The sequence below is a fragment of the Protopterus annectens genome, chromosome 1.part0 (genome assembly GCF_019279795.1).
Source record: "Protopterus annectens isolate FY-2018-M chromosome 1.part0, PAN1.0, whole genome shotgun sequence".
NCBI classification, from domain to species: Eukaryota; Metazoa; Chordata; order Ceratodontiformes; family Protopteridae; genus Protopterus; species Protopterus annectens.
This window is the reverse complement of record NC_056725.1, coordinates 658424266-658449602: the sequence shown is the minus strand read 5'-3', so window position 1 is coordinate 658449602 and position 25337 is coordinate 658424266. Positions and strand designations below refer to the sequence as shown.

At 40.5% G+C, this 25337-nt stretch overlaps 1 protein-coding gene across 2 annotated transcripts in view; it reads right to left on the bottom strand.

The window, feature by feature from the left end:
• The window catches only part of TMEM181 (transmembrane protein 181), a 1372946-nt gene that overhangs the window by 469735 nt on the left and 877874 nt on the right, over positions 1–25337 (bottom strand). For both annotated transcript variants that reach the window (XM_044061980.1, XM_044061981.1), the window contains exon 6: positions 22040–22159. In XM_044061980.1, coding sequence (XP_043917915.1) covers positions 22040–22159 — 120 coding nt within the window. The remainder of the gene's footprint in view (positions 1–22039; positions 22160–25337) is intronic.

The following is a 25337-nucleotide window of genomic DNA, read 5'->3' as shown; positions in this document are numbered from 1 at the left end:
ACACCAGCATGGACAATGATGGAGTCATACTTGTACTTGCTTTGGAGTGACCTGAGTGCTTGCGTTATGTGGCGGATCCTGGCACCCGAAAGGCAGCTTACAGTGACCTTCTCCTTGTTCAGTCTGGTGTGCCGGACAATAGAGTCCCCTATAACAAGTGCATTTGGTGTGTTGTTTGGCCTTAAGGGCTGTAATTGTGAGGCACACTGATTTTGTGAGATATGTGATTTGTGGGTATTGTTGAGGGGTGGCTGTTGCTTGGATATCTGCTTAGGAGGTCTTTGCTGTTTAGGCAGATTTTTATTTAGAGCCTCCGAGTAGTTTTTGTGTGTTTATGTGTTGGGTATGCAGATGCAATAGGTCTGTGTGAGACTGGATTTGTGGTGTGGGTGGTTACCTTTTCCTCCTGACTGACTGTGCCAGTCTTGGGTTGAGAGTGCTCTGCCTCTAGTTTGGCTGTGTAACTGCATCTCTCACATGTATTAGTTTGTCAGAAGGAGGAGAGGGTTGTCTGTGTACATAAGGCAATTGTAACATTGCCTCAAAATTCCCAGATTCACCAGCTGGACTGGAGAGTAACCTTGAAAGTGACCCTTGGACATACCAGATTAGTATAGGGAACTGTTTTTTTACTGATCAGATTAGGGAAGGGAACTGATTTTTCACTTGATCAGGAAGGACCAATCGGGAGCCTAATACTTATGAGAAGTCAAGGAGGGTGTAGTGCTTTATTTAGTTAGTGTTTCCTTACAAGAGCTGAGCAAGTGCAGGGCTTTAGAAAGAGGTCTTTTCAGGCTTGTTGGCTGTTGGTGAAGCACCCACCAAGAGGAGAAAACGCTGAGAGAAGAAGGGAGCCACTTTTGAGATTTTAAGTATTTTTTCTCTGTTTATTTGCTAAGTTTTTCTGCATAGCTGCCTAGTTTGAGCATTTTCTGGCTTGTTAAACTTGATTTCTGCATTAGTAGCTGTATTTAGAGCACAACCAAAAGTTGTTTACTGAATTTCCTGTTTGCACTTAATTTTAAATCGTTTTTTTCTCAAAACTTGCATATTTTCTGTCCTTGACCTAGCACTCTTGTGTGGGGTCATTTACTGCACTGTTATAACTTGATATTACCTGTGAACCTCTGCTATCTCTGAAAAAACAAACAAAAAAAAAATCTTGCTTTTTTCCCACTTTTCTGAGATTTAAAAAAGTTCAGTTACAGGCTTGCTGTTTCCTGAACTGTTTGTAAGTTTCTGTGAGGCCATTTTTGCTTGGGCTAAAGGAAAGTCTCTCTTTTGATCAGTGGCAGTGAATAACATTGAACAGTTTTCCCTGCCCCCCGTAGGAGTGGTTACTGACTTGAAACTGTAGTTTTATTGGCCAACAGGGGTCATTTCCAAAACTCCTTCATCTTCCTCTCTTAAAACCTAGTTGCCTCGTGGTTTTGGCATCTTTTCAGGCTTGTTGGCTGTTGGTGAAGCACCCACCAAGAGGAGAAAACGCTGAGAGAAGAAGGGAGCCACTTTTGAGATTAAGTATTTTTTCTCTTTTTATTTGCTAAGTTTTTCTGCATAGCTGCCTAGTTTGAGCATTTTCTGGCTTGTTAAACTTGGTTTCTGCATTAGTAGCTGTATTTAGAGCACAACCAAAAGTTGTTTAATGAATTTCCTGTTTGCACTTAATTTTAAATCGTTTTTTTCTCAAAACTTGCATATTTTCTGTCCTTGACCTAGCACTCTTGTGTGGGTCATTTACTGCACTGTTATAACTTGATATTACCTGTGAACCTCTGCTATCTCTGAAAAAACAACAACAACAAAAAATCTTGCTTTTTTCCCACTTTTCTGAGATTTAAAAAAGTTCAGTTACAGGCTTGCTGTTTCCTGAACTGTTTGTAAGTTTCTGTGAGGCCATTTTTGCTTGGGCTAAAGGAAAGTCTCTCTGTTGATCAGTGGCAGTGAATAACATTGAGCAGTTTCCCTGCCCCCTGTAGGAGTGGTTACTGACTTGAAACTGTAGTTTTATTGTCCGTTTTGGGTCTATTCCTGCTTCTTTCCAGCCCCTGCTGTCAAGCACGCCTTAACGTGATTTAGCGCGGAGTTGCCACTAGAGTAGCATCGGGCAGCGCCGGTTTAACAAAGTTAAACTTTTTCTGGCTCCATAAAGTCTGTTCTTCAATTTTTCCCTTAGAACTGCTCTGTTAGGAACCTAAACAGTTTACACCTTCACTAAAAAGCACAGCACTTGTTCCTAATTGCTTTTTCTTCTCAAAAAGCTCAGCACTTGTCTTAAAAGCATATCCCTTGTCTTATAAGCATTTTCTTTGCAGGTCAAGCACTCCTATATTATACAAATCCCTCACTTGCAAAACCCCCCAGGAGTGCCCACTTCCCTGCTAAGCCCTCTATTTTTCTGTCTCATACCAACTCGTAATTCTTTCTAACATGTCGAAGGGTCAGATGCTGGCGTCCTCTCCTGCCCAGTTGGTGAATCTGGGAATTCTGAGGCAATGTTACAATTGCCTCATGTACACGGACAACCCTCTCCTCCTCCCACATAACACTAACACTTGCGAGAGATGCAGCTATTTAGCCAAACTCAACTCAGGACTGGCAAGACCAGGCAGGAGGAGAAGGCAACTACACACACCACAATACAAGTCTCACATAACTCAACCACACCACTGAATCAAACACATAAACACACTAAGACATACTCGGAGGCTCTGAGTAAAAATTTACCTAAACAGCAAAGGCCTCCAAAGCAGACACCCAAGCAACTGCAAACTCAAGACACCACACAAACAACACATAAACAAAATCAGTGTGCAAAGCAGTCACTGCCCTTAAGACCAAATACAACACCAAACATACTTGTCATAGGTGACTCCATAGTCAGACACACTGATGTCCCACTCACCAGGCTGAACAAGGAGAAGGTCACGGTAAGCTGCCTATCGGGCGCTAGAATCCGCCACATAACACAAGCACTCAGGTCACTCCACGGCAAGTACAAATATGACACAGTCATTGTCCATGCTGGTGTGAACGACTTGAGACGTACCTCCCTGGACTACATGAAAAGAGACATAGAGGAGCTCTCTGATTATGTAGCCCAGGCAGGTATGACCCTGACCCTGAGCAGTATCCTTCCTTCACCACGAATGATGCCACAATATAGTGACAAGATGATCAGCTTTAACAATTGGCTTAATTTCTGGTGTCATTCAAAGGGGATCCAGTGTCTGTCTGCTTGGGATGACATGCTTGACAAGCCACGCTGCTTCGCAAGGGACGGCTTGCACCTGTCACCCCTGGGATTCCGGATATTGGCTAAGGCTCTTGCCACCCCCATAGTGCCTTTTTTAGGCAAGGCTCAAATTCTAAACCTATCACCCTAGAAAACAAAAACGGGAAGAAACTAAGGGTAATGCTGCTCAATGCCAGAAGTCTAAATCTCAAAATGCATGCACTCGAGGCCCTTCTCAGTATGGTGAACATCGATGTCTGTGCTGTGACTGAAACCTGGTTCAAGGCTCCTGAGAGCACCCCGGCACTATCAGGTTTTACCTCATATCATGCGTTCCGGCCCCAAAACCCAGACCATACCACAAAAGGAGGGGGTGTATCCATATTCATCAAGGATACCCACACCTCCAGGTTGGTGGCTACGCACGAAGCATCGGAAACCATCCAGGTGCAATTAACCATAGGCAAAACTGCTCTACAATTTGTAGCATGCTACAGGCCACCCTCTCAAACTCAGGAAACCCACACAGCCTTCCTGAAGACACTGGAGGGTATAAATGTATCACCAAACACCATCATATTGGGTGACTTCAACTACCCGAATATAGACTGGGAACATTACTCAAGCCCCAACTTTCTAGCCCAAAGGTTCCTGGAGTTCATAAATTCAAATGCCATGGAACAACTAGTCACCGTCCCCACAAGAGGAGAAAATATACTAGATCTCATCATCACAAACATGGGGACAAAATGCTCCACACCGGAAGTATATTCCTCTTTGGTGAGATCAGATCATAAACTAATCTCACTAGAAATCCACATCCCGCCCCCACCCCAAACAAAAAAGACCACAGTGAAGAACTTCTCTAAAGCAAACTTCACACTACTCAAGACAGGTGTGGTGTCCTTCAAGGCCCCCCGAGCCAATGGAAACCACAACCCAAGCTGCGGAAGCCCTTACAAATGCCTTCTATGAACACCTTCAGGACTGCATGGATCAGGCAATCCCAAATAAAACCAAGACTCTTCCCACCAAGGGCAAACGTCCAGTCTGGTGGACCCCAGCCATAAACAAACTTTACAATAAGAGGAGAAAGCTATTACATGATAGAGCAAAATCCCAAAAAAGGGAAGGCATCTTTGATCAGTACTAGCAAGAAACTACGATCCCTCATAAAATCATCCAAGGCCAACTTTGAGAAAAAAATTGCCATAGATTCAAAGACAATCATAAGGCCTTCTTCAGCTATGTCAGAAACCTGGGTGGAAACTCCCAGATATGCTCAGAATTAGTCCAAAATGATACAAAAATCACTGAACCCACAGACATTGCCAACATACTGGCAGACTGGTTCAGCGCAAACTTCACCCCCTCTCCCCCAAAAGGAGAGATAACTATCCCAACAGAGTGTAGCCTCCCAGACATCTCAAATGCGCAGGTGAAAGCTGCTCTCTCTAAAGCTAAAAACACAGCATCAATGGGACCGGATGGTGTCCCCGGCTGTGTGCTACATGAACTCAATGAAGAACTAAACCCGCACATAAGGCAGCTGTTTAATCTTAGCCTTACCACAGGATATGTGCCCAAGGAGTGGCGTACGGCAACTGTGGTCCCACTCCACAAAGGCGGTGCCTCTACAGACCCTGGTAATTACCGCCCCATAAGCTTAACAAGCCTGGTCTGCAAAGCTATGGAGAGGATCATAATGGAACTCATAAACAAGGACATAGGGGACTTGCAGACCTTGGACCCAACCCAGTTTGGCTTTGTCAAGGGCAGATCTTGCCTTTTGAACTTGGTCGACTTCTTCGAAACAGTTACCAAGGCCATTGATGAGGGAAAGGCAGTCCCATACAGCCTACCTTGACCTTGCAAAAGCTTTCGACACAATACCCCACTCGGGTATCATAGAGAAACTTACCAGCTTAAATGTAAACCCATATGTCACAAGATGGGTTGCAAACTGGCTAAAAGACAGAACCCACAGGGTTAGAGTTGCTGCAGCCATGTCAGACTCCAAGCCGGTTACAAGTGGTGTCCCACAGGGCTCAGTCCTTGGCCCCCTATTGTTCGGCATCTACTTCTCAGAAGTACAGGCAAATATAGGAGGACTATGGCTGACAAAGTTTGCGGATGACTGCAAACTGGGTGCCATAGTGGATAGTACATCGGACACAGATATCCTTCAGAGGGGTCTCACGGAAACTGATAGCTGGTGCCAGAGCCATGGCCTGAAGTTAAACGCAAAAAAGTGTATAGTCATACCCTTCGGGAAAAACAAGGTAACCCCAAGCTACCATATAGGTGGCAACCCACTAAGCACAGAAGAGGTTATCAGGGACCTGGGTACCCAGGTTGACAGTGGCCTCTCGTTTGACACTCACGTTGCTAAAGTGGTTCGAAAGACCTTCTACATTGCCCATCTGATCATGAAGGGATTCACATCCAGATCAAGTGAGGTCATTGTTCCCCTGTACTCTTCACTTATCAGTCCAATGATCGAGTACAATGCCCCATTCAGGATGTATCTCACCCGACACCTGCAGCAATTGGAGAGACCCCAAAAGTTCCTCACCAAAAGGATAAAGGGACTCCAAAACCTGTCATATACTGCCAGACTGAAGAAACTCCAACTCTATTCAGTTGCATACCGTCTGCTCAGAGGTGACCTGTGCCTGACATACAAGGCCATGACCAACCCGAAATTAATGGACATGCTCCACCTCAAAAAATCCAAATCCACCAGAACCACTAGAGCAAGTGACTTAAACCTTAGCACGGATATAAATAGGACGTGCTGGAGGGATAGATTTATCACCCAGAGACTCCCCATGCTGTGGAATAAAATCCCGGTCCACGTGAGGCAGAGCACCTCGCTGGCTCTGTTCAAGAGAAATCTTGACCGGTGGATGGGAGATCGTAGGTTTACCCTGGGAATCATCTCTGTGTCACTGCTGGACAGAGGCACAACAAACTAATGGGCACATTATTTCTAACATAAGGGGTGGCGTAAGCCACATAACTTTGGGCTAGGCTTATAAATGCCTTAGGGCAGATAGCCTAGTATAAACCTATGAACCTATGAACCTAATAGTGTGATTACAGTTCTAATGGAAAAAGTGTGGAGCAGACTTTGTGGAGCCTGCAATAGTTTAAACCTGTTTAGGCAGTGCTGCCCGAAGCTGCTCAGTGCGCAAAACTGCGCAAAAAGAGAGTTGTAGGGTTTTAAGAGAGAGAGATCAAGGAGTTTAGAATGGACCCAAAATGGCCAATAAAACTACAGCTTCTAGGTAGTAACCACTCCTCCGGGGACAGGCAGGCTGTTCAGTGTTAACCACTCACACTGGTGAACACAGAGACTTCCCTTTAGCCCAAGCAAGCACTGGCCTTCAAGAAACTTCCAAACAGTTCAGAACAGCAAATCTGTAACAGGACTTTCTTAACTTTCAGAAAGTGGGAAAAAAGCAAGATTTTTTTTTTCTTTTTGTTGTAGTTTAAAGGTAGCAGAGATACACAAGCAGCAAAATAATCACAACAGTGCAATAAATGACCCCACACTTGAGTGCTAGGCCAAAATCAGGTAAAATGCAGTTTTTAGAGAAAAAAACGATTTTAAATTAAGTGCAACACAGGAAATGCAGTAAACAGGCTCTAGATGTGTTCCAAGTACTGTTACTGTTACAGATATAAACTTTAGCAAGCCGGAAAATGCCAAAAAGTAGGTGGCAAAGCAGTAAAACCTAACAAAAAATCAGAAGAAAATACTTAAAATCACAAAAGTGGCTCCTTTTCTTCTCTCAAATTATACTCTCAAAGTATGGTGTTAACATCTACACTGTAAAATAAACCAGCAGCACCGCTGGATATTGACATTTACGTTCTGTTCCACTTGACCGAAGCCAGGTGTGAAAGCATTAAATTAACTCAGTCTCTGCAATGGAATGCTCTGGAAGCTTGCACTGTAACCTCCGGCGGGTGGGGACATTCAATTTTTGATTGAAATGTGAAGACATAATTTGATTCTAACAAATGTTCATATCTCTGGAACCACAGGAGTTACTAAATAAGTATAAATGACAAACTCTTCAGGACATTCAATTTACAGGGGTAGTGTTCTTCAGGTTCATGGTTTTAAACAGAGTTTCATAAGTCACAGTAAACACAGTAACTATTACATTTGTTATATTTTGTAAACAACTTACAATATCTCAGCAACTACTCAAGTTACACACATACTGTCATCAGCCTTTTGCTCATCCAGCTGGGAGCTTTTGTATGAGGCTGAGCAGTTCTGTCTGTGCTACTTGGATGTTGAGATTTAGAAAAACTTGGAATTTATAATATAAATACGTAATATATGAACAGAAATTAATATCTCTTTACTTGCACTAGACAGAGGTCAAACAACAACGCAGTTGTGTTTGCCAATGTGTAAACTTTAATATATATTTTAATACTTTGTACCATGTGTTTTGAAATTAGTAATGCAAATATGAACAAGCAATATTTCATGCTTAGAGGTATCAATAGGACGTAACTGTAAAAAGAGGTAGAGACATCACCCAGCTGTAATGAGCTAAGGTACACATCCTTGTTCATCTGGACTTGAATGCAACGTTATTCACATGGAGGGAGCACCGAGTATGTAAGTAAGGGTTAGAATTACAGGATAACAGAAATTAGCCAACTAGGAAGAGAGGCAAAGTAATCTGCATTTCCCTCAGCTACATTCTACCTCCAGCTGCAAGTGGTTTGATTTGTGCTATCTTAAAAAGCTGAATCACAAACTCCAAAGCACACACAATAGAGGGTGAAAAAGCAATCAAATACACAACCCCTCACATAAACAAATGATTCACACTTCAATGCAGACACATAACACAAACTATACCTAACCCCCGACTAAAACTCTCCCATGCAAACACACAGAACACCCCCTCAACAGATACACATGGCACCAAATGCTGTTAGAAAGCCAGTAAACTCCACACATAAAAGCAAATTACCACCTTCTTGCACTAATATACACTAAACTTTATGTGGGGAGCTACAACCTCTCACACCAACCCTACATGGAGGCTTTTCCCCCCACTCTTCCAGGCTTACATATTCCAACTCCATGGTCTTACAACCCCTGACCACAGTGAATATTCATTGCACTGTTACTGTTGATTAAATCCAAGTCTATTATAATAGTACTCGACAATATGCAAATTTGATAACTTCTTAAAGCCTCTACATTTGCCAGTCTTATCTCTCTGCTTTTTGAGCAGCTATTCAGTTTAATGTGTTGACAGCTGAAATGTATGTTTGGAAGTCTGTCTGAATCCGAGACTGATTGAGTGAATTTTGTTTTGGCTACAAGACTCCTTTCTGCTGATGGTGTCTAGCTGTAGAGCTGAGTACAACTGTCTATGCTGTCTGTGATTCAAAGGAGAGGGAAGAACAAGTACAGTTACGCAAGTTAACTTACCATAACTCTATATGTTCGACTACATCACTGCTGCAGTAGCCATAACTATACAGGACATATCCTGCTAAGGAAGGTAGACACCCGGCCCAGTCTACAAAGCTTCAGGCTCCTTATCTGTGCACAGCAAATCTGCTCTTAACATGAGAATACAAACAGTTATAGGAGAAATGTACCGGTATGCTAAAACACAGAGCTTTCTTGACTTAAATAGGTAGGCTGAATCCTAAATTTCCATAATAAAAACATTGTGCCACGTCAGAAGAGCAAAAGGAAGAGGAGGAAGAAATACCCCACCTTAGCCAGAGAAAGTGCAGAAATAAAGGAGCATTGAGGGAAAGCGCTAGCACTGTAACACTGATCCACTCAAACATATACTGTTATAGTAAGTTAACCTAAAACAACCATACTATGTTCTACATTAGATCATTGTCGCAGTACCCATAACAATATGGGACAATTGCCACAGCTGAGTGGATCAGTGTTACAGTAGCCATAACAATATGGGATAATTGTCACAGCTCAGTAAGAAAGGATGAAAGGAGAAGGGCCAGAGTTTAGAAGTCTTTGGAGAACAGCTTTAGCAAACCCTGGCCTAGCTCTGGAAATTGAGTAAAATTTATAGTGCTTAGTAAAAGTGTGCACCGAGGCCAAAGTAGCTGTTTCTAGAATACATCTAGAGTCCAATCCTTTCCAAAAAGCCTTACAAATGGCCACATCTCTGGTATAATGAACCTAGACATTCTGGGGGGGGGGGGACTTTTGCTATGGTGTGTATAACAAAACTGATTAGCCACAGACAGACATTTAGAAATGGGCTGCTTATTTACTGGGTGACTTTTTTCTTGCCATTGAAGGAAACAACTAAGTTGGTTACATTTTATAAAATCTTAAGATTTTACTTGGACAAGACTAAAGAGTCTGTATATGTCTAAAGTATGAAGAATTAACTTTTCCTCCATTTTCTGGGGTCAGGGTAGAGCATGTGGAGATAAACAGTCTGGTTGAGTGCAAATTCAGAAAAAAAATCTTTGTCATAAAGGAAGGGATGTTTCTATGATTTGTACTGTCCTTATGGGATATTAAGAACAGCTGAATAGGCATACAGGCCTATAGTTCAGATACCCATCTAGCAGAAGTCAGAACAATGAGTGAAGCAGTCTTTGAATCGAGAAATTTCAAATAATTAGCTGCAGGTTCTAAGGGAAATAGAATTAACTACTTCAACACAAAACTTAGACTTCAGAATGGTGCCACTTGTTTTTAGTTGTCTGTTAAGATAGGAGGCAAACATATGAACAATCTCTTGGAAGAGCTCTTGGTGTTTCTACTCATGACGCCCTGTCTTGGATCTGCTCAGATCTACTATGCTCTGTCTTGACAGAATGAAGATTACCTGTAGAGGTCTAGATTGCGCTGAATTGCCAGTTCCCAAGCAGTCATATTATGTCTGTAAAGGGGATAAGACCTTGTCCCCCTTGTTTACTTATACAACACATCTCTTTGGTGTTGTCTGTTATAACAAACAGTGGTCTAGGTGTCCACAACTGATTTACAGGTTGAAAGATTATTTTAGAAACACTGTTCCAACATTTGGAGTTAATGTCTGAAATGAGGCTCCCCATACCCCAGACCCTGACACCTTGAGGGTCCCCCTGTGTAAAGTCTTTGGCGAGTGACTATAAAGGAGTAGGGGGGAAATGAGGGAGGCTTGGATTTATTTATCTTTCATGATAAAACTGAAATCAGGGATTAGAAGGTTAGAGGATGTAGATGCTGGGTCCAAACTGATTTGAGAAAACACTGAACTTTCTTCAAATGGAACCATAAGAATGGATTAGGCCATACGACCCAGAATCTTGAGGAATTCTCTTTCTGTAGACATGTTTTGATGAGTCACACTTCATAAATGAGGATGGTAAGAAGTCACTTTCTGTGGGGGAAGAAAGCTATTCAGAGAGGTGTCTTTAAAACAACTTTGAAAAACTATCTTATGTGCAGGGGTTAAGCCTGTTTTTGGGTTTAGCTTGAAGCCCAGATTGCTGAAAAGATGTATGGTAAAGTGGAGAAATGCCAGTGTGATTTTTTGTGGTGGAAACTAATAATGCAATCATCTAAGATGGGGCAAATATGAATATCTTGAAATCTGCGTATGACCGGGGAAAAGCACTTTGAGAGGACTCTTATGGCAATGGAGAGACCAAAAAGTAAGGATGTACACACAGTGCAATCCCAAGGCAATGAATCTTGAAAACATCTCTGGTTTTGTGAATAATAACGTGCAGGCTAGCATCTTTGAGGTCTACAGTGACCAGAAAAGACTTGGATGAAAGTAAAGGAAAGCTGTTTTGTATGGTCAACATTTTGAATTCTGGAACAGGAGAAGAATACTCAGTTTTGAAAGGTCTAAAATAGATCTCCAGGTAGCTTCTTTTCTGGGTATGAGAAACACAGAAACATTCTTCAACAGAAGTCTTCCCTAGTTGGGAAGTGGGAAATGGCTCTATCACTCCCTGAGACAAGAGATCCAAAAGAATTTGGTTCTTTAGAGCAATAGGGATCCCAGTCTGAATAGAAGTGGATGTCCACTGAAGTTTGCAACCATGCTGAATTATTTTTAGAACCCAGGCATCTGAAGTCTTGAGTCTTCCAGAGATGAAGGCATCTGGAAAGAATGACTACAATGTGGGGAGTAAGGCCAAGATAGGGAGAGAACAGGGGAGTTGTCAACCTGACATTTCTTTTTTTATTATACTGCTGCTTAGAAGACTTTTGCTGTGTAGATTTAAGTGGCTTTTAAAAGGACTAGGTTAAACGGATCATTTATTTGGTGCTTGCAGAACAGGAGACAGAAACAATTGCTTGATTCCCTGGTTCAACTTTCTTTTCTCTTCTTAATGACCTCAGCTGAGAAATTTCTAAATAGAAGAAAGCTGTCAAGTGGAGCATTTAAAGGCTGAGCCTTCACATCTTCAAGAAAGGTCTGCAGTCTCACCCTGGCATTTCTACACATAACAGTTCCAGTAGCAGCAGCCTGAAAACAGCATAAACTGCATCAAAACTATGCTTAATGGGAGTGCTTAGTGACTTCAGAAGCAGAATTAACCATGCCAGATAAATTAGATTTAGCCGCTGAACTAGGAAGGGTACACAAAGATAGCTGCTGTTGCATATCAGCAGAAATGAATAACAGATTCTTAGACATGCATGTCTGGCAATTAATTAACTTAAAGTCCAAAATAAAAGATGCGTAAAACCTTTTGCCAAACTTGTCAAAGCCAGGATTATCTTCATGATTTGGTACAACAGTGGCACAGGAAAAGGATTACAAGCTTCTGTTCCCATCCAAAGATACTATAAAAAGGTCTGCAATAGGATTCTTGTAAAGGAGTTTGTGTGGGTCAGGCACCCTGTAGAATCTGTCAGGTGTGTTGTGAGCAGGGGATTGAAAATTCGTGAAGACAGAGGCTGCAATAAAGGCATCCTCTAAAGTCCCTAGGGCATATGGGATGACTTGGCTACTACCTTTAGGGAGTCCACCCAAAGGAGCTCATAACACCTTTTTCAAAACTCAAACCTTACTTTTTCACTTAAAGAAAAACTTCATTTTGAACACCATCTCTCAAGACGTTTCCTCTTTAGGAGAACCTGATAAAAGAGTATCCTCAGACTCAGACTGAAAAGGAGAAGGGGAAGACAAATGACAGGTAAAGACCAAGCCCTCATAATCAAATTCTGAGACAATGTCCTCTTCAGAGGAAAGAGGAGTTCTCAATTCTTACAGGGGTAGTTTCTGGAAGAGAAGGCTAGAGAAACTGAATGAGTTTAAATAAAGCCCTGCACAAAGACTGAACCAGTCCTCCTAGGAACCCTTTTGAACAGAAGGAGGAGGAAAGGAAGACAAGTGTTTAAGTTTCCTGTGTGTACTTTTTAGGGGTCTTGAGTCCTATTGTTTTGAGAGAGTAATCTATAGACTACATCTCCATAAGCGACATCTTCCCTCACCCTTACACAATATATAATGAGGTTCTCCCTCCTGGAGTTTTGCCTTACATACAGTCTGAAGGTACGTGCAACATTTCTAAGCCTTTGCTCCCTCCACAAGGGAAGGGACAAAGAGATATGGTCTCATGGTCCAAGAGCTGCATAGGCTGCTCAGTGGAGTCATCAATGACCACAGAAAAAGAGGTAGATGTCCAAGACTCTTCACCTACACTCTTTGGCTAATGACTTTTTCCTACTGTGGGGGGAGACATGCTAAAGGGGAATCAAACACCATGACAGCACATTTCAAGTCTCAGAGATGCTTGTTTTCAATGAGGATCTTGAGAGTTTTTAATCTACTCCTTATTGATTTAAGGGGAAAGAGGAAAGACTTGACATGAGCTTGCATTGTGCTGTTCAGCTGGAGAAAAAAGACAGCCATTATAATTGTCCTTTTAGGGAATTTGTCCTTTCTGACAGACACATGAATTTTTAGATTCGACTTTTACAGTGAAAAAGGAAAGCTACCCAAGGAGTACTTATATGCTCAAGGTTGTAGCTGAAGCCAACCACCGGCACTAATGCCGCTACGTTGATGAGAATTCTTATTTGTGCACAAGTCCATGACACACTAAAAAGATACAAGCAGTGCTTTTATGGATTATGGAACTCCCTTCCACCCACAATTACTTCTGTACCATCATGCACCCACTTCAAAACTTTACTAAAAGCGCACCTAAAAACATGCTGGCTATGCTCTTGCAACTCCCACTCTAATAACACCACCCCATCCAACCACTACCTTTCTTTCCACTCCACTAACTACCTTGATTATAGCAAGCTCAGATGCTCATAAGCCTAGTACTTATTATACAGCAGGAACTTCTTATTGTAACATTTGTTAATGTCTGTTATGTACTTCACAGATAAAGATTCTAGTTGTCTACTGATGTACTATGTTCTTCATCTGTAAATATGTTGTAAGTAATTGCTATGTTAAATTGTTAACCGCTACGTAATCCAATGTAACTGTTGTGTCTTTCGGCTTTTCCCGGTTAGGGGTTGCCACAGCGGAACTCCGGTCCACTAATGATTGGTAATAGATTTTTACATGCCGACTTGCCGGGCCTGATGCACAACCTTCAACGAAGGAACGCCCATTCACGCATGTCGCCACACAGAAGACACTCTAACTGAGAATCGAACGGAGCAACGTCTTACTGTGAGGCGGCAACGCTACCGCAGCACCACCACCGCAGTTATGTGGATTGGATATGTAATCCAATGTAACTACTGTCTGTTTATTTTAACTGTGGAGCTTTTCTCCCCGAGCCTCCACTGAAAAAGGACCTACGTCCAGTCGGACACTCCCGGTCAACAAATGTAAGTAAGTAAGTAAGTAAATAAATAAATAAAGTGCTTCTCGTGGATTTCGGCCTAAGGCACTTCTAAATGAAATAGACATTTGCCAACAATCTTATGTGTGATGATCCTTAAAAACATAGTAATGTTGCAAAATTACTGTAGGCTTCCCATACCAGCAGCTGTCAAATGATGTTTAGCTTCTAACAGTCTTACAAGATTTATGTAAGGATGACAGGACAGCAAGTCTGCTTGTGGCATATGGTTTGTACTGTTGATCAAAGCAGAAAGGTTAATCACGAATAATGGTTTCTGTCAATCCCTTTGGAGGGCTTGTATCAAAAGACCACTGTTACAAAATCATCAACCACAAATAAAGCAGTTCTGTTCTACAAAACAAAAATGACTTTCAAAAGCATTTTGTTTTTTTTAACCAACTTTTGACAGGGATTATTACAAGATCTAAAGAGACCATGTGACAATAACTGTTCAATACTAAAATAAGCTTAATCAAGAAGTCCAGGAAGGTATAATTAATTTCTTGCAAGATTCCTCCATTGATGCTGTAATATATTTCAAACATTAGACCTGTCAGCAAAAGTATATGCTGCAAGGAGACTTCTGGAAAGAAATCCTAATGAGAGCATAAGAAATATGAGTGCTGCTCTTAATCCCGTTAGTCCATACATATATGATTTATTTGAATTATATAAGGTAATTTTCACTACACTTGCTCTTCCCGAGTGTAAAGAAAATTTTTATTAATTTGGCACATGACCGCGGTGGTGGTACTATGGTAGTGTTGTCACCTCACAGTAAGACACTGTCCGGTTCAATTCTCAGCTAGAGCGTCTTCTGCATGGAGACATGCGTCAATGGGTGTACCTTCGTTGAAGGTTGTGCATCAGGGCTGGTAACTTGGCACATAAAAATCAACTACCAATCATTAGCGGACCGGAGTTCCGCTGTGGCGACCTCTAACCGGGAAAATCCGAAAGACACAACAACAACAACAATATATACAGAGACAGGAAGAAACTCAACTTCACATATTATTACACAATGACAGGAATACACTGACTCATCAAGATAATCTTGTACAATTAACACATTAAGAATCTCAGAATTTCAAAAGCAACTTTTCAAGGTTATCCTAACAACTAAAGGTCTTACTATGACTTGCAGGTCTTATTCTGATCACTTCTTTTTCAGTTTTACATTGTATTTTTGTTAAATTTAAAAATTCTTTGAACATAGAAACTAAGTTTGATTTCCAATTTTTTGTAATAACTTTGCTGGCAACTGTCAAGAGAGTCCAAAAGAGTTTTTGCTTTTTGGCTTTTACAGATACAGGAAGTGGAACATTCATTAGTATTTACCGATCTAGTTAAAGAACAATTATCAGACCATAACCCCTAAAAAACATACTCAACTCTTCCCAATACGCATTTCATTTAGCAAAATCCATAAACGTGTCCAATCAGCTTTTATATTTTTACTACATCTCCAACAAACTGAAGAAGTCATTTTAGTAAACTTAGAAATTTTATACGGAGTAACAAAAACATTCTACGTATATATTTCCACATACAAACTATCCAGTTTAAACTTAAATCAGTTAGTCAAACTTCTTCAAGTATCAAAGCTTTATTCTTATGTACTGCTTGGACAAGCTTCCATTGTACATCACTCAACCTCTGACAACAGCATTCATATATTCATACAATGGGGGAATAAAGTTCTGTTTCTCTTCACTCATACCACAGGGTCATAGGTCACAGGCTAATGGCCCTGGGGCCCTTACAAGCCTAGCCAAGAGTTTATCCCCAAAAAAGAACCCTCAGGCAGCACTTGTTGCCCCTGTCAGTGAGGGACATAGGTGGAACCCCTGGGTCAAATTTGTGGTTTCCCATCCACTCAACAAGGGTGTGCTTGAAGAGGGTCAGTGAGGTACTCTGTTTGACATGTATGGGAAGTCTATTCCAGAGATTGGGCAGCCTCTGGGATACAAACCTGTCTCTCCAGCAGGTTTTGTTGATGTTGCATATTAGATTTAGGCCTATCGAGCTGGTAATGCGCGAGGAGTTAGACTTACGGATATGGAGCTTCTCTAGTAGGGCAGGGTCTGAGATTGCCTTGTAGGTGAGACACAGATCACCTCTGAGCAATCTGTATGATACCGAGTAGAGTGATTGTGATTTGAGCCTATCTGCATAGGGCAGATTTAGGAGGCCATGGATTTTCTTTGTGAGGTATTTCTGTGGCTTTTCCAGCTGGTGCAGGTGTTTGGAGAGCTACATACCAAATGGGGCATTATACTCAATTATAGGCCTAATGAGGGAGGAATACAGAGAGGTAATAACCTCCCTTTTTTTCTGGATGCAATCCCTTTACTTATGAGATGAACCAAGTAAAAGGCTTTTCTGACCACTGCTGCCACATGATGTACGAATGTGAATTGTTGCCAACCTGAGTACCCAGGTCTCTCAAAACAAGTTGTGTGCTTAAGGGGTTGCCGTTGATGTGGTAATCAGTAGGGGCTGTGTTTTTGCCGAATGGTGTGATAATACATTTTTTTGCATTTAACGTAAAGCCATGACTTTGGCACCAGTTATTTGTAGCTGAGAGACCTTCCTGCAGTATGTTACCATCATATGGGGAGTCAATGACAGCACTCAACTTACAGTCACCTGCAAACTTGGTCAGCCACAGGCCCTTTGTCTTTGCCTGGATCTTTGAGGAGTAGATGCCAAACAGCAGGGGTCCCAGGACAGATCCCTGGGGAACACCAGTAGTGACAGGTCTGCTGTTGGAGGTGGCGGTGCCTATTTTGACCTTGTGGGTCCTATCGGTGAGCCAGCTGGCCACCCACCTGACAAGATAGGGATTTATGCAAAGTTGTGTTAGCTTTTCGATGATGCCCAAGTGGGGGATTGTGCAAAGGCCTTGGCCAAGTCAAGGTAAGCGGTGTGTACTGACCTTCCTTTATTCAGGACCTTGGTGACAGTCTCAAAGAAGTCAACCAGGTTCGATAGGCAAGATCTGCCCCTGACGAATCCGAACTGGATGGGGTCAAGTACTTGGAGATTGCTTATGTCCTTGTTTATAAGATTCATAACAATACGTTCTGTGGCTTTACAGATCACACTTGTCCAGCTAATGGGGAGATAGTTTCCTGGGTCAGTAGTGGCACCACCTTTGTGCAAGGGGATGACAATGGCAGTTCTCCACTCTGCTGGAATGAAGCCTGTAATTAGGCTGTGATTGAATAGGGTGCTCAATGGCGAAGCTAGTTCTTGCTGGTGATGGTGCAGAATACACCCTGGGATACTATCAGGTCCCAAGGAAGCTCTGCTCTTTGCCTTGGATAGGGCCTTTAACACGATCTACAGCGATGTGAGGTGTGGGACAAGTATCAGAGATGTTGAATGGGCCTTTTGGGGTAGGGGGTGAAGTTTATGCTGAACCTATCAGCTAGCAGGTTGGCTAAGTCATCAGGATCAGTGTAAGTGGTACCATTAAGTACTAATTTGGAGCAAACCTGGGCTTTGCCATGGGGGTTCTTGACTTAACTGAAACATGACTTGTGGTATCCCTTTGTTTCAGATGCTAGTTTCAACTCATAACTGGCTTTGCAGGTTTTCACTACTGATCGAATTTACTTGTTGAGGCTGAGGAGGGAGTTTTTACAATTTGGAATTTGTTCCTTTTTAACCTTGGACAATAGTTTCTTCCTTTTGTTGGTCACCAAAAATTAATTTAATTTCTTACTGATGGATAATATTAACTGGTTAGCAGATTCATCCATCTTGTATTCTTTCATTAAATATTATGGGGACTTAGCTTTGCCTTTTTCAAAACAATCAGACCATAATACCAATCCATTTCTTTTTAGTAAATTCATTTTAACATTGTTCTGAGGTTTCTTAAATCTAAGGGTATGTGCAACAGGAAAACACATACATTTTCATTTTGATATTAATGGAGTTTTAAAAACATACTTCTTAACTGTTTTAAGAATTGATTTCATATATGCAGAGTCTAAACATTGAAATGAATTTTCTTCTGAGGTAAATTTTGTTAACAAGATGAAATGATTATTACACATTTCTAATTTATACTAAATTTTTATAAGGTTATTAAAAATGATAATCTGCTCCTGGATTTCCACTGACTAGTGTAGGTTGAATCTATCCAGAGTATAATATAGTTAAAACTTGCAACAATAGAATAAGATTCTACATTTGGGAAGGTAATACCACCATACGCCCATAATCCCTGTATGATTTCTGTAAGCAATTCTCATCTTTTTTTTAGGGTACCATACGAAAAGGTTAACGTTTTTCCATTTTCCTTAAAAGTTTTTGGTCGGGTATTAAAGCTATAGAATGCAATAATCTTGGGTAATATAATCACTTTAAGTACTAACCTATCCTCAAAATTAAAAAAAAAAAAAAACATTCATTCCATTTTTTTAATAAAAAATAACACTTCTTCAATTATATTATCAAAATTATTAGTAACCTTACTCACATCTGGAAAGATTTTTATTCCTGAATATTTTAATTCTTTTCCTTCCTGATTATGTTTATATTTATCCTTAAATCACCTAGTAATTGATTTAACACTAAAGTTTCAGTTTTATTGCTATGAAATTTCAGCAGCAATACTTCTTGAAACTTTTCAATATCCTTAGTTATTTCCTTGATTGAATAATTTAAATCTACTACAGTTAGTAAAACATCATCTGCAAAAAGCTGTATTCGAGATTGGCAATCTCTACTAATTCAGTATCCTTCAATCTTTCCATTGCTTCTTAGCTAAGCTAAGGGTTTGATAAGAAATGCAAACAATAAAGGGGACAAGGGACACCCTTGTTTTCTGCCTTTGTTTAAAGTGAATCCTTGAAAAATGTAAGATCCAATTTTAACATATGCTTTGGAGGCTCTAAACTGTTCTTTTAATATTCCAGTAAACTGTTCTGGAAATACAAGTGCTTCTAAAGTTTTAAACAAGTAGCTCCAGTCTACATAATCAAAAGCTCTCTTCGTATCTAAGGCTAATTAGGGCCAATTTATTGCTCATTCCATTTGCTAGATCTAAGACAGTTATTACCCTTTTTATATTATCGTATGTTAATCTACTGACTGTAAGTCCTATTCGATTGTTATTAATTTACTGTATCTCTTAATCCTGTGGCAAAAATGGAAGTAAATATTTTACAGTCTACATTTAGTAATGAAACAAGTCTATATGAGGAGACTAACTTAATTAGTATCCTTTCCTTGTTTAAGTACAGGTGAGATTACAGAAAATTTCCAAGAGGGAGGAATTATTTTGTCACCCTGAATTATCTCAAAATGTCATTAAGTAATTCTAAAATATATAATGGAAACAGACTATATAATTCCATATTTAAAATATCTAACCCCGGAGCTTTACTATTTTTACCTTTTTTAAAACTTCTTTAACTTTTATCAGGGTAACAAGCTTATTCAGTGGAGATATTTATTGGTCATTTAGTTGGGTCTACATTATATCATCGCATGCTTACAAAAGTGAATGATGATTAACTGACCCCATGTAAGCGAAAGCTTACAATGTCGAAACCTCAGAACAGTGATTTTTTTCCAAGGGAAAAAAATTGCTGTTCCAAAAAAAAAAAAAAACCTTTAAAACATTACATAAATTGGGGGGCTTCATCCCCCACACCCCCCTTACTTAAATATAGTAACTCCGAGATCGCACTACAGTGCCGAAAACAGCAAAGTAACGGAAGCGGCCAAGTGAATTGTTTCCCAGGGAAAGAATTCACTTAAAAGCCACTTCTTTATTTTTCCTTTTCGTTCTTTCACATTCGATCAAGACACATTTGACAAAATACGTCGGCGATCACGTAATAGGAATCCATTTAGTTTACAAGTAACATTTTTCTTTGCCAATTTTGTACTTATCAGCATTATTATTTTTATTAAAATTCTCATGGAATTTTTAAAAAAATATTAACGTGTTTGGGATTGAATAGCAAATGAACGATTAAGCAGCTTAGCAATTATTTCCATTAATGACAACCATACATGGGACTTGGACTGGAAAACTGGTAGAAATAATTCTTCTAAAGTTCATGGTAACAGAAGAATTGTCTTGGTTTGTACAGTGTTTTGAAATGCTGCATTTGTGACATTTCCTGAAAACATGACAGTGGCAACATGAAACGGTACTTGTTAAGCAGAATCCCACAATGATGTTCCATTGTATAACAACAGTATTCATTCTGTCTTTATGTTAAAAAATATTCCACATGCAAGCAATAAAGACGGAGTTTGCTCCATACAAAGTCAGCAAGAAAGCTGGAGTTCATTATGCACAATAAAAGCAAGAAAGTTGGCATTCGCTCTGTATAATGTGTGCAAGAAAGTTCAGTTCATTCTGTAAAGTAAACCCTTAAGTATCAATTTGTTACATCTCTGCAAGAGTTCAGGCACTAAAGACATTACTGAGTTCACATTGTGGTTGAATTTCCAGATGAGGAACACCTAAACAACAGACACAAGAAAGATGCCATCCAAATTGGGCATCTTTCTGCCACAGTCTTTACACTGCTTGAACCCAGAGGTTCCTTTCTGCTTTACTGCCAAGTTAACTAGTCAAATGCAAAGCAATGACCATACTCACTCGACAAAAAAAGGGGGGGGCACAGAAAGGCCTTTTTTTTTAAATATATCAACTATGGTATATAAAGACTACCCAAACGGGTAAGAACAAGAAGAGAGGGAAATAGGACACCAGTGATGGTAAGAATTACCAATGGTAAGCGGGAAGGAGAGGCCTAATACAAATGATGGTAAAAGAGAGAGAGAAAGGGTGATAGATATTGTGATGTAAAAAGTTTGATATAGATCCACTTACACAATAACAGGGAAACTAGGGAAAAGTAATTATCAGAAAAAAATCAGTAATAGGTAGAATGATAGAGAAATAGCAAAAATCTGAGCACTTAGCTGACAGCATCGGCTGACGCATCAAAAGTTGTATGTGGCAAACGAGTTCTGAGGTAATGGGAAGAGAGGCACTATGGGTAGGGCCTTAGCTCAAGAGGTTTTGGCTGGCACGAGCTTTGTATAATGGCTGAGTTGGTTCAGAGGGCTCAGAACCAAACCCATCAGTCAAGAATGAATGAAGAATGGCAACACCAGATGGTGTGTTTCTGCAGGAGGGAACAAAAAGTGCAAAACATGAAAATTGTACTATATTTCTTCGATTTTTTTTTTGCCGGTTGCTTGAGTTCTGGTTAACTAAGAGTTTACTGTACCTGTGTCAGAAAATATAATCAAGCAACCAAAATGTTGAGAAAACACAGGACTCTCAATACTACAAGGATGCAGTGAACAGTAACAACTTACTTGTTACTATACATATTTAGTTATAGTACGCTAAAAGTATTTCAATTACTGTTTTCACTGCCACTTGCTTACCACAGGTTCCACATAACTTGTTCACTACAACGGCTGTCATTGGTGCCTGGCAAAGCTGCATTTACATGGCATTCACATGGACAAAGGAGGAACTTCTGCAGCAGACCTAAGAAAATATAGCTACAGAACAACCAATCTTTCAGAAGATGCCCAAATGTTATGACTACAGCGGCAAAAGTTCTCCTTGAACAAACATACAATCATCTAGCAAGTATATTAGTTCTCAGGAAACACTATGACTTGAAACATTATTGCAATGGGTACCACATAAAAAATGTTCAATGTTAGCAAGCTAACAAACTCATGTTTCAAAACAGAAACCAAAGAACTTGCAATCCTGCATTATACAACACACACTGCTGTTTATTTGTAAAGCTATCAAGCTTTTTCAAAGACTGTCAAATCAGCCAACATTAAGTTATTAATGGTTCCAAATGCCTGACATAAGAAAGTGATGGTTGACAAGCCTGCTGTTAACAAAGGCAGTTTTTAAAGTCTTATTCATATACTTACAGTGAAATTCAAATAATTGATATTAACGCCCGGTGTCTGCAGATTCTGGAAGTCTACAATGATTCTGTACTGAGTATAATTCAAATAGCCAAGATGTGCCACAATGATTTCATCACATTTCTGCAGAAAGAATGAAAAATAAATAAATAAAACACTGCATATGAAACAATCAGGTAAACTCGACTTTTCAGAGCTTGATGTTATATAGTATGTGGTAGCCCTTAAAGGCACTTTTCTTGAAAAACATGCCAATTGGTCACTCACCGACTCACCACATACTGTTTCATGTAACATGCATACAGTGAGATGTTACAGCTTTTTCACTTACCTGCTCAACTTCATTTAACATGAAACACATTTTCTGCAATTTTTGTAGAAAACAACAGCGTCAAATAGAACACACTGCGTACTCTTCAGTGAATTAATGAATTTCTGAAAATCTGTATCTGCCTGTAGAGGCGTAATCAGTTACTATGGTTTTCTTTTAAATTCAGTATTTTTCCACGCCAACCAAGCACAAGCATTACACCTGTTCACTTCTTATGCTGAATGGCAGTGACGTATCTAAATACTTGCTTTTGCCCTATTGTGAATTCTTGTCTGTCAACTGAGAAGATAAAGCCTTCATCCTTTTAAAATAATGGCTTTGTTAAATGTTTAATAATTCTCACAGAGAGCTATGAGCACTATTCATGATGCAGCAGACTTGGCACACAGACTGGCATGCCAAAGCCTGCTGTGATTCCATAATGTAGTAATAAAATGGAGTAAGACATCATATGCTGTCTTGTACCATTTTATAGGCACAGTTTTGCATACATGAAAATCACTCCCTGTCTGAATGCAGACCATTCACAAAAGATAATGTTTCAGAGTACTGCATGGTTCCAGTGAGGTAACTCATGGGAATCCAGCTACACACAAATTCAATGACACTGCAGCTGGCAGCACTGTGGTCACCCTCCACTGTTAATATGATGCTATACAAGCATAGCTGGTTAACATGCTACTGTGCATTAAAACAAAATGTTGCATGGTAGGGCTATTACTAAAGCAATGGTGTTCCTTATGCTGCAGTCAAACCTGACAGTGCAACCTGAAGCATCATGCCCCATTCAATGATGCTGCCAATGAGAGCTTGCAAACCACCAGATCCCCTCACCACAATAACATAGTTATGACCCCCCCCCCCCATTTACTGTCATTATGGTGGACTACAGCACAACAGTGACATGCAGCTCAGTAAGACATCTTATACCTTTCTGAGTAGCACACATACTTACTAAGGTGGAAGGTATCTTACCAATTTGCTCATCAGTAGTGCCATCAATGTTATGCAGCACTTCCCCAGTTCATGAGCACTTTGTACAAAATGGTGTATCTGTTGCTTTCATCTGACATTCAAATAAACAAGGCTGGCATTTGTACAGCACAATAGACAACCCCCAGCCAGCCATGTTCATGAACTGGGGTAGTCCACTGAAATGTGCAAGACCTACTGTGCAAGATGAGCACATGTATTTTGCACAGCAGGTCTAAGAATAACCAAATTTGTTGTGATGTGGCCACAAAAAGTGCGGAAATCTTTAAGGGCTTTTCATCAACAAGAAGCCCATTTGTTAACATATTTTAAATATGCTGAAACAACAGTAACAAAGGTACTGTAAAGTAATATGATATAACTGGAAGAAATACCACTTGTGAAGGAGGCCTACTGACTAGAAACATCATGAAATGAAAACACAGTGGAGAAACTATCAGTTTCAGAAGTGGCAAGAAAAGATGATGTAGGAACACAACAAAGTCTACTATACAGGCTCACAGGTAAGCATTAGGCCAGCTATCCTTGCAGGCCATTTTAAACCTAGCCAATTTCTCTTTTTGTGCTCAAAATATTCTCATTTAGTTAGAGACTGGTCTTAACCACTCCATTGTCAATAATTATATATGACCTCTAATAAGAATAATTGGGATCATACCATAGACAATGTGAGGAGACCTGTCATTCAAGGGATAAAGTATTTAGGAGCTGCATCTGTCCATTAGTAGTATAGGGGCAATCCTGGAGTAAATTTCTAGTTTCCCATAAACAGATTTAAGCTGCCCTTGAAAATGGACAGGGACAAAAAAGGAGTTATGTACTCACCATAATGTTCCATCTGAGTTGTTGCTCTCCATTTGTCTTCAACCTGTGGAACACGGATCCGACTCGGCCGCATTTCTCCAGCATCTGATTTGAGCTCCGAGCTCCTCCTCTACCCATAATGCCCCTGTCTCCTTCCTCCCTTCAGGTTGAGTTTGCTGTCCCACATAGCAACCCAACCTGACACCATGTCTTTCTCCCTGACACCAAAAAAACTAAGCTAGTATCAATAGGAATAACAGATTATGCCAAAGAGGGGGTCATGTCTAATCCAGCCAGACCACCACACAGCCCATATGAGGAAGGGGGAAGGAGGGCAGGACGGTTGAAGACAAATAAAGAGCAACAACTGAGATGGAATGTTATGGTGAGTACATAACCTCTTTACTGAAGATGTTGCCTTCATTTGGTCTTCAACCTATGGGACAGAGTCCCACAGCTACTTAACACCTGGGAGGCCCTCATGGAAGGATATTCCATAACATGATGGAGCTAAATGATGCCCTGCTTCTGGAGAGAAGATTCAGTTTGTAATGGGAGATGAAAGTATGTGAAGATGCCCAGGTAGCTGCTGAGCAAATGTCATCCAAAGAAACTCTAGACCAAAAGACGGCTGAAGTAGCCATAGATCTAGTAGAATCCGCCTTAACATGACCTGACGGAGGCACTCCCTTTGTTGAATACACCAAGAGCATACACTGAGAAATCCAATGAGCAATGGTGACCTTGGATACAGGCTTCCCTAAAAAGTGCTTAGAATAAGAAACAAAAAGTTGATCAGACTTGCGGAAGGCCTTTGTTCTAAGTAAAATTGCAATTCCCTATGAACATCCATCAGATGCACTTTATACTCCCCTTTATTCTGAAAGTCTGACTTGATGTTCGATTCTGATGCCACTTTATGTAAAAAGTAAGGATTAGTGCGCGGAGAAACTCTGTCTTTATGGAAAATCATGCAAGGGGGCTTAATCGATAATGCCTGAAGCTCCGACACTCTTTTAGCTGAAGTAATAGCAATTAGAAAGACTTCCAAGATAGGAATTGCAGATCCACTGAAGCAGCGGGTTCAAAAGAGGATGAAACCAAGGTAAGATCCCAAGGAGGCATAGGGTCCTTGATTGGTGACCAAGAACAAAGGTACCTGTCAAAAAGCCT